The sequence below is a fragment of the Plectrocnemia conspersa genome, unplaced genomic scaffold (assembly GCF_051122295.1).
Source record: "Plectrocnemia conspersa isolate PC_06_02 unplaced genomic scaffold, ASM5112229v1 ptg000008l, whole genome shotgun sequence".
Classification (NCBI taxonomy): domain Eukaryota; kingdom Metazoa; phylum Arthropoda; class Insecta; order Trichoptera; family Polycentropodidae; genus Plectrocnemia; species Plectrocnemia conspersa.
Genome location: NW_028277172.1, coordinates 16,832,792 through 16,846,254, shown reverse-complemented (window position 1 = coordinate 16,846,254; position 13,463 = coordinate 16,832,792). Strand labels below are relative to the sequence as shown.

Below are 13,463 nucleotides of genomic sequence, written 5' to 3'. Positions count from 1 at the left end.
ACTTTTTAATGATTCGGGGCGGAACCAAACTCGTTGTTGTTGTCTAATATACAATAAATAAAATTCTCATTCCAATCTACAGATTAGGCAAAATGTTTTGTAATTAGTTAATATTTAAAAAATTAAAACTTCAATTGGAGTGCTTTTATTTTGCATAACGTTATAATTTCATCATAAAAATCATTGTCGTTTATATCAGTAGTATCTTTATCTGTAAATTTTAATTCTTAGTTTTCACGTCACATTTTAAGATTATTTATTTCGAAAATATTTATTTAATTGAATTAAAAGCTCTAAGCTTTTTGAAAATAATTGATTTGCTAAAAAAAAGTTATTTAAAAAACACTAATTAAATTAAATTAAATTAAATGTTATTTTTTAATTTTTCTTCCGGCCTATTGCTACACTTATCTACTACGTATTCATAATAAACGTTATTTCTACATCCATTATTTAATTTAATAAGGTAATTCTGTTCCCTCGACTTTAGATTCATTAAACCTATTGACACGATATTTAAAATTTACTCTAAAAATATAAAAAAAAATTGTTTTATAAAAAAAAAATTACATTTTATTTATTTATATCCATTAATTGACATTTTTAAATAGATTCGCTGCAGAGAGTTATTCATTGGATGCTTACCGTTCGCATCATAAGATTCCCTATCGAGCTCGACGGTTTACCGTTACATTCTAGTTAGAATCCACTACTATTTGCCTCTCAGCCATACACTGTGGGGGTGTAACCCTGCGCTTCTAAAGAAATATTCACCATTTTATTTTTATTGTATAATAATGTTCTTTTCTTATAATAAATACAAATATTTTATTGCTTTTTGCAACAAAAAGTAATAATGACTATAATAATTATATTTATTTAAAAAAACTTTGAAATTCTGCGCAAAATTAAAAAATCAGATACATAAGTAGCAAAATTATGGAATGAAGTTAGTGGTATTGTAGGTTAATCAAATTTATTCATTTAACAATCCAGAACTGACGCCGATCCCCTAGAAATAAAAGTAGGAGGGGTGTCGCACGCAACGAAGAAAGAGATAAAGCATGCTATTTCGTGTAACGGTACTTCGTCCAGACGACATGGGAATCTTATGAAGCTTACCGTTCTAGCAAAACGTTGTTTTACTACATAAATACGTTTTCAAATTAAAACAGGTTAGATCCATTAGATCCAACAGGTTAGTTCCAATGGCCAGAACATGGGTATATGTATATAATTAAATAAAATGTATAAACAAATGAATAAATATTTTTTTACAATAAATTTGAACCATGATTACAGGAAAGTATATTAAATTCATACTTTTAGCTTGCATTGATTTACTAACTAAATTAATGTGACGCAAGATGTCGTATCAAATTATGAGACGCGTGAGAAATTAAAAAACTAAAAACTGAAGCTTCATGTTTAATTGCAGGATCAGATGAAGTCTCCTCAGAGTACCTCAAAGATTTGATGTTTTAATGCTTTAAGCTTTAAAACATTCAATGCGACTTTTTCAGCGTGTCTCACAAAGTGGTTTTAAAGTGAAATTTCTTAAATTATCCTTCAATGTTTTCCACCTAGTGATGCAGAAAATAACGTATAAATCCTATTGATAATCTAAAAAAAAAAATACAGCTTTTACACAAGATATTGCTGAGTCGCACATTATTAAAATAAGGGAATTGGCACTGCAGGGCATAAAAAACGCCCGTAAAATAAATATCTGATGATGATTCATTATTTAATTATAAAATAGTATGAGGTAATAAATATATTAAAACCATATATTAACATTATTCACGTAAAATATTATTATATTGTTATTTCTAAAGCAATAAAAAGCATAGAATTAATCTACGATTCAACTAGTTCATGGTTTAATTCGTCGTGGCAAATTATTTTTGTCACTTCTACATTTGTTTGCTCAATGAGTAGTACAATCGATTTTTTTTACTAATTATGCCCCAAATATATTCCAGGGTAAGTCTTTTTTATATTATTTTTTAAATATTGAAGTTTTTATTATAATACATAAAAAAAAAATATATAAATATATAAAAATATATAAAATATATAGAATAAAAAAATATATAAAAAATGTGGTCACACTAACCAAGTGTGATTGTATCTATTGACACATTTCACCTTAGATATAATTTATTTTCCGAACAAAATGCATATATTATGTTCGTATTGCTGCAGCTTTTTTGCAGACAAATAAAGAGGTGATTCGAATAAGCAAACATAATAAAACTGTCTCTGTTACAAGTTTATTGTCTATTAAACAATTTGAAATACTTTTAAAAGCTATTTACAGATATAACGGTACATAAAAAATAAAATAAAATAATAATAAACATTCTAATGCAGCGCTGTCTAACTTAGTCCGCAAACCATTTTTTCAAAAAGTCATTTGCTGGTGGGAGTTAAAAAAAGGTTACCTCAAGACATTTTTGATTGTATACCTCATTCTGGTTAAAAGAACAAAAATGTTTAAGATGAAGTTTTTTGCTTATTATTTTTAATATTAATTTTAAAAACTGGTTCACGGGGCGCCATTTGAACAGGACTGCTATAATTTTAAGTTGTAATTAATTAGAAAAAAAAATATTTATGTAAATATATTATTGCCGAATAAACTGCACATTGATCTGTTTAATGTCGGTCATGAGGAGCTGGTCTTGTTCGAATCATATAATTTTAATACTTCATGTTTTTATTTTGCTTCTCTCTATGTATTATTTTAATTATTTGTATGTATTTTTTCTTTATTTAAACAATACAAAGCATTGTTTTCGACTATCGTGACGCATTGGAGTATCTTATTAAGTTACAATGGTCTTAATTTCATTTACAAAAATAATAAATAAATAAATCATAAAATTTTATAAACATCTATTTATGAATCACCTAATAGTACAAGCAGAATTTGTTCATTTTTATATATTTTTTCAAAAGTGAAGAATAAATAATAATGGATAGATAATGAGCGAAAAAAAACTATTAACGATGACGGTAAATAAAAACAATAGATTTTAATTCCGTTTTTTTGTGTACAACCGTCCCCCGAGTATGCCGTGTGTATTTTTTGCAAATAATTGAATTTTAATTTTATTGTTAGTCAGAGATGTTTGAGGATGACGAAGTGAAATATGTCATAAAACTTACATTGTGAAACAATACTTTCGACTGTAAAATAGGGATTTTTTTATCCCTTTTCGATACACCGCTCTCACAGCCCATTTAATTTCTAAATGGGTTTTACGAAATAGAAGAAAAGAATTGCATCTTGAAAATTGTGTGAGATATTTATTTCATATAGAGAAAATAAATAAAAAAATAAAAAAAAAAACAGTTCTTTTAAAAACGCGTGTTCGGTTCCGGTTCTGCCCGGGTTGGAAGCCCTAGATATATGTCTCTATCGCGAACATACCACGAAACATTCAGAATGTTTTGTAACACTTTATTTTGAATTTTAAGATAAATATCATATTAAAAGTTTTTTTTATATATGTTATATCCACCACTTTTGGTGTTCAGAATAGTGGGGAAAAGATAGTGTTGCCATTAATATAAAAACTTGTAATTAATTAGTTATGTTTTTATCAATGAAGTTGATATGTACCGGTTTTAATTTATTAGATTTTATTTTCCATTTTTGGCTTCAATTGCTGATCCTATTGTAATATTTACTACTTCTTTCCACACTGACAAGATTTCTGTATCATACGCGAATGTTATAATTGTGACTTTCTCTATTTGTGGCAAATCTTACGTGTACAACAAATAAAGTAAAAACTATACATACGAGTATTTTGTATTCAAATATTTAATTATCTACTTGTTATGTTACATAATTTATTAGGTATTAAAATAAATATAAATTGTCTGATTTATTCGAAAAAAACATATCTTGTGTTTGCTGAGTGAAAACTGCATTTATATTGGATCAACAGAAATGTTATGATAGGTGGCATTTGTTATTTTTCTCTTTTTAATAACAACCCGATGTATTGCTTAAAAGTTGTTAAAGTAAAAATAACTATTTGTGGAGATTCAGACATTAGCAAATGTGATTTTAAGTAACGAATTACTAATACTTACTTTAAAGTCCTGATTCCGTTCGATCAAATGTCGAGAGAAGTACTATTACATTATTTTTTTTTCATTAAAAACATTCCAACAGGGGCCGGCTCGAGGGGCGGGCTATACGGGCGGTCGCCCCGAACAGAGCGCCAATTACTCCCAAGGGGCGCCATTTACCCCGAATGGGGGCGACATTCAGGGACGAAAAATACATTTTCAACATGGATCATAAAGTAAAAAAATTTAGATTTAGATTTTTTATGAATTTATCCGCCATACCCATACGAAGGTACAATTTTTTTTCAAAATAAGAGCCCGGAGCGCTAATTATTCTCGACCCGGCCCTGATCCCAACATGTAATGTCAAATCGGAACAATACTGCTTCTCTTGAGAGATTTTGGTTCTGAGAAACCCCATCCCTTCGCCAAATGCCAGAGATACACGGCCTGGCAGTCACAGTTGAGTCAACATTGAGGCAATACACAAACGTCCACATTTGCCTTTGGCTTGTCTGGTATTTACAGTTTTTTATTTGTAAATTACTCTTACGACTGATAATAAAAAAGTCAGTTCTGTAATTAAATAAATGGGGGTTCCTTTATGCATTGATTTAGTCATGAATGGTTATTCCAGTCCCAACTTTAAATACAAAATAGTAAATTGTTTAAAATATTAAAAAATGCACCGTTAAGTCAAACTAGCTACTTTGCTTTTTAAAACAAAATAATAATTTAATAAAAAAAATCCATAAAAAATAATTTTAAAATTGTTTTTATTAAATAAAATTGCTTCAGATTTACTCATTTATTATAGAAGATATAGTGGCTTCAATGTTTTCAACAAAATGAATAGATGTTTGTCTTATGCGCATGTATTATATTGATACAACGGGGTTCTAGCTGTCTGCCCAAAAGAAACGAATAACAACGGCATCCTAAAGATTACCAATCAAAAACGTTTTCTGAATAGATAGCAGATAATGAAACCTAAATTCCATTGTTCTAGGATTTACGCAATGCAATGCGTGAGCACCTGTTAAAACTGCTAAAATATTGTAGTAATAGGATAATTATAAGATGAAAACAGATATTTCAGTTCCGCCTGAAAACATCAAGATATTAAAAAATGTGATGTAGTACCTTTAGTAGGACTGGTGGTATAAATAAAAAGAGGATAGAACAATTTTAACGAGCAGCTCTGATCAACGAAATATACAACATGTTAATGCTAGACTACACCAAAAAATAAACACAACCCACGTAAAAATAAATCAGCCAAGTTGTGTGATTATCAGCAATATCAGCCAGTGAGACACCCGGGAGATGAATATTTTATTGCACAAGTTTTTATGTATATTATTACGCAAACGTGGTTTAAAGAAGAGTGTTGAATGCAGAAAGTCCAGGTTAATCAAAAATGTTGTAACAGGTATAACTTATTAGTATAATGTATTTAGTAATAGAGACATTTAAATCGAATATACCAGGTGATCCAAACGTATTATTATTTTTATTTTCTCAAGAATGATAACTAAAAAGAATATATAAAAACTTCTATATATTTTTCGCAAAATGTAGTTAATAAAAGTATATTTTTTTCTTAATCAATTAATTACTTGAAATATAACATTATTAACAATAACATATTCTCGTCAATAGCATTTGCCACAATTATTTGCTTGCGCACATTGATAATAAAATCTCCCTGAAATAAAAGTTGTTTATATATCATGTTTTTTCACCTGAATAAATTATCTTGACGTTTTCATTTGTGCAGTTTTTTCCTTATAAAACTTGAATTGTAAATATTTGTTTTACTTTTTATGTACTTAGAAAAACATATATATTTGTAATACAAACACGATGGAATGACATGATTTATAAAAGTCTTTTATATACACACATTAAAAACTGTAAAATGGACATTTATTCTAAAAATAAAGTCGAAAAGAAAAATAACGTAGCTTGTATTATTTGTATGAGAAGCGCATTTAATTTCCTTTATCAGTTATTTCACAAAATAAATTCCACGCACCCTAACATTTTGAATAGATCCGGATGTAAAATTCCAATCAAATAAATATAAGGTGCTAAAGAGAAATTTAGATAATATTTAATTATGTAATATTATTGTTCCGTATTTTTTTCCTGACGCATCGTTAACGTATAATTGCATTCATATTTTACAAAATATCATAGATGTTAATTCAATACTGTATTTCTTAAATTATACTATTGTCTAGAAAAGTATTTAGCACTGCCAGTTTCAATAAAAAAAGTATCACCGGTCTACGATGTCCCAAAAAAGTAGTATTTCACTTCTTCCCGTCGAGGTCCGACATGAAAGTGCTGCCTTCTGCTAATATCACCAAACGTGTTATCAAAATGCCGCCTAATTTTGATCATTATTAATAAATAGGCCCCCTATAGTACACCTTGGGCATCTAAATACTCGTCAAAATTAATAACTCGGTTCCGGGTATTTTTTTCCCACTATTATATACTGATACAGCATTATACTTTGTATTACCTACTTATATTATAAACTAAAATATTTGTTTTCGTATTTTGCTCAAATAGTATTTAATTATAAAATTAAAAAATATGTTTGGATAGAAAATTAAAACCGGTGTAAAATTGTTAATATTTTATTTAATCAAAATATTCATGTACACACATATCGTTCTAATAAAAAATAAATATATTTCTTAAATTACTTTTATTTGCAAATGTGAAGAATATATATCAACTGATAAATAACGAGCAAGCAAGAATCATAAATCAACAACGGTAAATAATAACAATATTTAATTCTCTTAAAAACACGATGATGAAATCAAAATTGTAAGAATTCTAGGGTCAGTTTTTCCGGTTCAGACTTTGTGTATCTTTGTAAAATTCGTATACAGTATAAACAGAGCTGAACCCGCGCTCCACTAAAACTCCATCCAGTGGCGTAGCTAGGGTATTTGCCACCCGGGGCAATCCTTAAAATTGCCGCCCCCCCCCATACATTTTTTTGCAGAGTCATAAAATTAGCATTTCTTAAAATAATAAATTAATTGTTGTTAAGTTCTTGCTATTCGAAGATTTACGTAAATTTTAGTTTATTCAGAGTTAAGAACCACACTAGACGATTCCATCGCGAATATGCCGCCCCCAAGCAAGTGCCGCCCGGGGCGGCCCGCCCCCTCCGCACCCCCATAGCTACGCCACTGACTCCATCGTCAATTTTGCGTGGCTCTTGGAATATTTTTTGTAAAATTAACAAGGGCCAGAACAACTTGAATGTATCGTTTTTTAAAACCATTTTATAACGTTTGTAACGCAATAAATCAAGAAAATACATTAAAAAAACTATGCCTTAATAAGATGCACATGTTTAATCCTGTGTTTCGAAAATAATATACTTTTTAAATTTCAACACAGTCGAGCTTCTTTTTAAAACTAGCAATATTTTTGATGAGGAATAAATTTATTAAGATTCAATAATGTAAAGATTCCTTAGTCGCATATAATATATAGTTCGAAAATTGGTACTTGTTTAGAATGTCGGCGCCACGCTCAGAAACCAATGGTTATGAACTTTGCCGACGGGAGGTGACAGGTGACATTTAGACACATATTGAACCGCTGCAGTAGTATTTATATTAAAGTATAGTTAATAGTTACATGCTAATATATAAGTGAGTGGACGGTGCGCGAGTCTCCAAGTGAAAAATGTGTCCGTCACGCCAGTGTTACCCGAGTGCCACCAAGTTATGCCCATAATAAATCTAAATAAATATATATAAATAAGCCCCCTGCGTCACATGGGTGGTTTGGTCCTAACGACTACGAAAGCGACGACCAGCAACGTTCTGTTATATGAATACATTTTAAAATTTAAACAGGTTAGGTATAAACGAGCGGCAGCGAGTGAGCGTTGGTCAGAATAGTAAACACCACATGGACAACTCTCTGCAACAAATCTACTTAAAATGAGGATTATGTAAATTGATAGCAACACCTTACGTAAATGATTTACATGTTGTTTAGACAACCTTAAAGATATGTTTAGTAAATATATATTTAAGATTATTCAATTTTTGGTCATTCTTAGACATTTTTGTTTGTTTACCCCTGGGACAAACGATCAAAATTAAAGCTTCATATTATAGTAAGCCTTTTATATTTTCAAATATACAAAGCAAATTGTATTTATAATTCTCTATATAAACGTTTTACAAGTAAAATAATAATAATAGGGAAATCTGTAATTTAACTCAACTGATGATTTTCTGGGGTCGCAAGTCTTGTATTTAATACATTTGAATTATTTAGCTTAATTTTAATACAAATTAAATAATTTGATCAATACTCGAATTGTTTGGCGTTAAGGCCAACGCGGATGACGTTTGCGTCCGATTTGAATGGTGAACATGCTCTGTAACCATAGATACGTTAAAACAGTTCTTACTGTCGTTTCTTTTTACGCCGTTTCCTCGCAAAGGTAGCATCAGAAATGGATGGTCTGGAGAAGCCTCAAATAATCACGCATATCGAGAGGAATTTGAATCATTCGCTGTTCGACTGTAAATGGGTGCCATGCTCGACAAAAATGGTTGTCGTGGGGGTGGAGCCCCGGGGTTGCGGCTCCATGCAGCTGTTCGAAGTGAAGGAGGGAGCCCTGCAACAAGTGAGCGAGTTCAACACTCCGAATGCTCTGAAATGCTGTACGTTTGGAGCTACTAGTATGCAAGATAGACACTTGGCTACTGGGGACTTCAAAGGACAGCTTAATATTTGGTGTGTATCATTTAATACAATAGCTACAAACTAATAAATATTATATTTAAACCTAATTTTATTTATTTTAATCATAATAATATGTTGCCACTGTATAAAGCGTCCAAAATATTATGGACAAACTCAAGAAAGAGTCATTTTTTATTATTTTATAATAATTCTCAAACCAAATTCAGACAATTTCAAAAGTCAATTTCCCATACAATGATCTTTCAATTAGATCTTGTCATTGCTATATTAAAGAAATACAATTAACTAACTTCTTAATAATCACAATATTTATCCGTGAGATTAGGAAAATCTAGAAAAACTATAATATAATTATATAATAATCATTAATCCCGACCTCCGAGATACGAAAGAAAATGAAAAAGAATACAGATTCGAACCCAGGTCTTTCAGGTATTACCTGAAATAAACAAATAATTGACAACTCGAGTTGTCAACTTATTCACGCCCATCACTGATATATTCACGACTTGAAATATATTTTATTTTATTATTTCATAGGGAGCTCAACTCAAATACACCAATATATTCAGCCCGGGATCATAGAGACATTATAAACGCGATTGATGGAATCGGAGGCAATTCTATGCACTGTGGAGCTCCTGAAATTGTCACTGGAAGCAGAGACGGTATATATAAATATTTTCATAGTTTAGGGAGTAAAAATAAGCTCTAACTCAATTATAGTATAGTAGCTTAAAATTTCTCAATAATAGGTTGTGTGAAAGTTTGGGATCCACGTCAAAAGGAAAAACCAGTTGCAAACATGGAACCATGCGCCGGTGAAACGAGACGGGACTGTTGGACTGTCGGTTTTGGAAATTCGTACAGTGACTCCGAGAGAGTCGTATGTGCTGGCTACGACAACGGAGATTTGAAAATGTTTGATTTGCGCAAAATGGCTTTGCAATGGGAATGCAACTTAAAGAATGGGGTAAAGATTTGTATTACTTTGATATGTTTGTTAATAAATATTTTTTTATATGTGTGTTTTTATAAATAGGTCTGCAGTATAGAATTTGATAGAAGAGATATACCGATGAATAAACTAGTCGCCACTACTCTGGAAGGAAAGTTCCACGTCTTCGATTTGAGGACGCAGCATCCACAAAAAGGATTCGCTCAAGTATTTAATTATTTTTTACTGTTTTTGCTAAAAAAACATCTTACACACAGTTTAACGCAGCTCTTTCACTTTTATATTACAATGTGAATGATGATTCACTCTATTATGAATTATATAAATTGCCCTTACTTTTTATATTTATATACATATTTGATTTATCTTTTACAGGTTGTAGAAAATGAGAATAAAAACATAACCGTTTGGTTATGCAAACATTTGCCTCAAAACCGAGACTTGTTCGTCACATGCTCCGGTACTGGACATCTATTGCTCTGGAAATAGTATGTATATTATGTAATTATGTTACAAATTCCCTATTTTAAATAATCTTCATGCACTTTTAGTTCATATCCTGACAAACGAAACAAAAAAGACATTAACGGTATAGATTGTGGCGTCGCAGGTTCACTAGTCCGATTGCAAAAAATGGTGATATCCACACAACCCATCAACGCTTTAGATTGGTGTCCGGATAAACAGGGTCTTGCAGTTTGCACATCGTTTGATCAACACCTCAGGCTTGTTATAACTACAAGATTGAATTTGTATTGAATAAATCTGATTAAGATCAAGAAATAATTTTGAATATAATGCTTGATAATCATATAAAGTATGACTTAATAGTCAATCTACAAGTGTCTCTGGCAACAAAGACTGGTTTTCTTACGAGGAGTACCAAAAGTTTATTTAATTAATACATTTTTATAAATAATTCTCGAAACTTTTGGTTATCCCAATGTATATATTTAACATTATATTAAACACAATAATTAGGATCATGTATTTTTATTTATATTATTTACACATTTACAATGCAATATAGACATATTTTTACAATCAAATTTTACATAAATGACGTCGTTCAACAAGATAAGATCGTATGCATTAAATCTTATCCAATCAAATTAAAAACTTAGCAACAATCGTTATTTTTTAAGTTAAAACCAAGTAGTGTGCGTTTGTATATAATTTTTCATACACAATATTTGTGCATTAAATAAAAAACATACTAAATAAAATACGTTTTAATTTATGATTAATTTTTAAGATATAAAAGCGTATTTAAATTTTAAACCTTGATTATATTTAAACATTATACTTACCAAATAAAAATAATAAAATAATCTCAAAATATATTTTGTATATTAAAAAAAACTAGATTGATATTTTGCTTTTTATCATATTTTAGGTACACGTAGCTAATTGGTATTTGTGATGAATATAGAATGGATTGTGGTAATGTAAATAGGGAAACGGGTTTTATTGTATATCACCATAAGTTTGATGAAAAAAAATAAATAAAAGAAAGCCAGATTTTGGCAACCCAATAAGTAATTGTATATTTAAAAGCATATAAAAATTAATATAATAATAATAATACATAAATACAGTGTCTCAATAATCAGTTCTGGTTAATAGCCGTGGATAAATTGTATCCATTTCACATAAATTATACTAACTAGACATGTCTAGATATTTTCCAAAAACGGAAGAAAACCGAATGGAATCAAATTTAAAAATAATAATAAATCAGTTCACATAAGCTAAAATAACATAAAAAAAGAGTGATTAGAACTCGCGATCATAATTTTACGATAAAATTCTGTCACAACAATAACACTAATGACGAAACGTCGTAAACCTCAAATCTTACAATGTATTTTCAATATATAATTATCTGACTATATATATATAATTATAAATTTCAGTACAATAATCGTTTTATTTTTTTATAATTCAACTTTTAGATTTTAGAAATAATTGTTTTTAGAGAAAGTCTCAGCTCAAGCGATCTTATCCGATTAGACGTTAGCTTAACATTTTCAAGGCCACCCTATCGTTCAGTTCTTTGGCAAAGTGCAAAAACATCCATTTTTTATTATTTTGTAACAATACGCACAATCGCGATAATTATTGAATGAGATTCACAAGATTGCATCGAAGTGTAGACATCGACCATTAAAAACACACACACAATTTGATTCTTATATACTGTACGTATATAGAAGCGAAATCATAGTTAACCATTGTAAACTGATATATAACCTTCAATAACGTTTAATTTCAATTTAAACGATTAAGAAGACGCAACAATAAATCTATAAAAAATGTCTACAGTGAAACAGTGCAACAAAACAAGACGTGCAAAATAATACACAACAGGAGAGCAAATAAAATAAAAACACTGCATAGAGCATCCTTATATAAGAATTTCTGATAATTCCTAAAAATGGTGTATCTATTATTTTCTAAAAGTTTGATCCTTTTTTATAAAATATTATAATACATTACAAAATATTATAAGTATATTAGAAAAAAATCACAAAATATAATGTAGTTTTTGGGAGAAGTAATTTTAATTGATCATAATTCTTATATAATTTTGCCCTATGCTGAAAAATGGATAAAAAGTGACAATGAAACAATAAATAAAATTCTAAATTCTTTAATACACAATTTTACAAACTATAAAAAAGTTGCCCATTCGTTTAATTTTTTTTAATATTTTGATTAAAATATATTTTTTTGATAGCCAAAAATCAAAAAAATCATTGTTTTATTATCATGAAAAATTTCGACTTAAAAAAATATTTTTATTATTATTATACACGAGAGGACAGTTTTGTTCCTGAGACAATTTCCTTATATAAATATTAATCGCACTCAAAAAATATACAATTTATATTAAAATCAATTAACCCAGCGAAAAGTATACGCCACTTTAAGATTTGTTCATTGGACAAAATAGTGTTTTTCATTAAAAATTTAATCAAATAATCAAAAACATAACTTCTTCAAAAAAAATGCACTAACGCACACGCATAACGAAAAACACTATTTCATATTAGTTTTCATAACGTAAACGGACTATGTTACTATACTAATATGTACAAATTATTACGATTAATTATTTTCTTTAAATATGGCTCAGAAACATGGACCGTTGTTGTTTTCAATACCAACCTCGCACATTCACAATTTAAATAGACACCACACGCATCACGCACACATTATTATTACAATAATAACACACGCTTCAGTTCTTCACATCCGAAGGTCCAAAATATACCAAACGAGGCACTCGATTATGAGGGAATCCAATTTTTCCTGGATATATTTATAAAAATATATCAACAATCACATACATATTATATATATGTAAATATACACATATATACACAATAACCGAGACATTTTAATACACATTATTTTACACTTTTGTGTTCGATTTTGTTTTCACTATTAACAGAATTCAGTCAAGATTGTCTTGGAATATAAGGCGCGTGTATCCTGGATGTCCTTCTAGTGGCGTCGCGCAGAACGGACATATAGCACGGAATCCATTAGTACCGTGTGGAACATCTACGCTGGCCCAATATCTGAAATAATAATAAATACATATTAATATTACGTACATCTATATATAATTTTAATATGCATATGAAAA

At 29.4% G+C, this 13,463-nt stretch overlaps 2 protein-coding genes across 2 annotated transcripts in view; one reads left to right on the top strand and one right to left on the bottom strand.

Moving 5' to 3' along the window:
• The first annotated feature begins 7,910 nt into the window (after positions 1–7,910).
• Positions 7,911–10,791, top strand: Wdr92 (dynein axonemal assembly factor 10). The gene is made up of 7 exons (XM_088189500.1): positions 7,911–7,985; positions 8,585–8,880; positions 9,391–9,518; positions 9,606–9,823; positions 9,893–10,015; positions 10,184–10,296; positions 10,360–10,791. Exons 2-7 carry the CDS (start codon positions 8,597–8,599, stop codon positions 10,565–10,567), a joined length of 1,074 nt encoding a protein of 357 aa, XP_088045626.1. The 5' UTR covers positions 7,911–7,985; positions 8,585–8,596; the 3' UTR covers positions 10,568–10,791.
• A 1,654-nt stretch (positions 10,792–12,445) lies between these two features.
• Positions 12,446–13,463, bottom strand: part of Pli (E3 ubiquitin-protein ligase pellino) — a 45,748-nt gene continuing 44,730 nt past the window's right edge. The window contains exon 8 of the mRNA XM_088189499.1: positions 12,446–13,395. Coding sequence (XP_088045625.1) covers positions 13,269–13,395 — 127 coding nt within the window. The 3' untranslated portion in view covers positions 12,446–13,268. The remainder of the gene's footprint in view (positions 13,396–13,463) is intronic.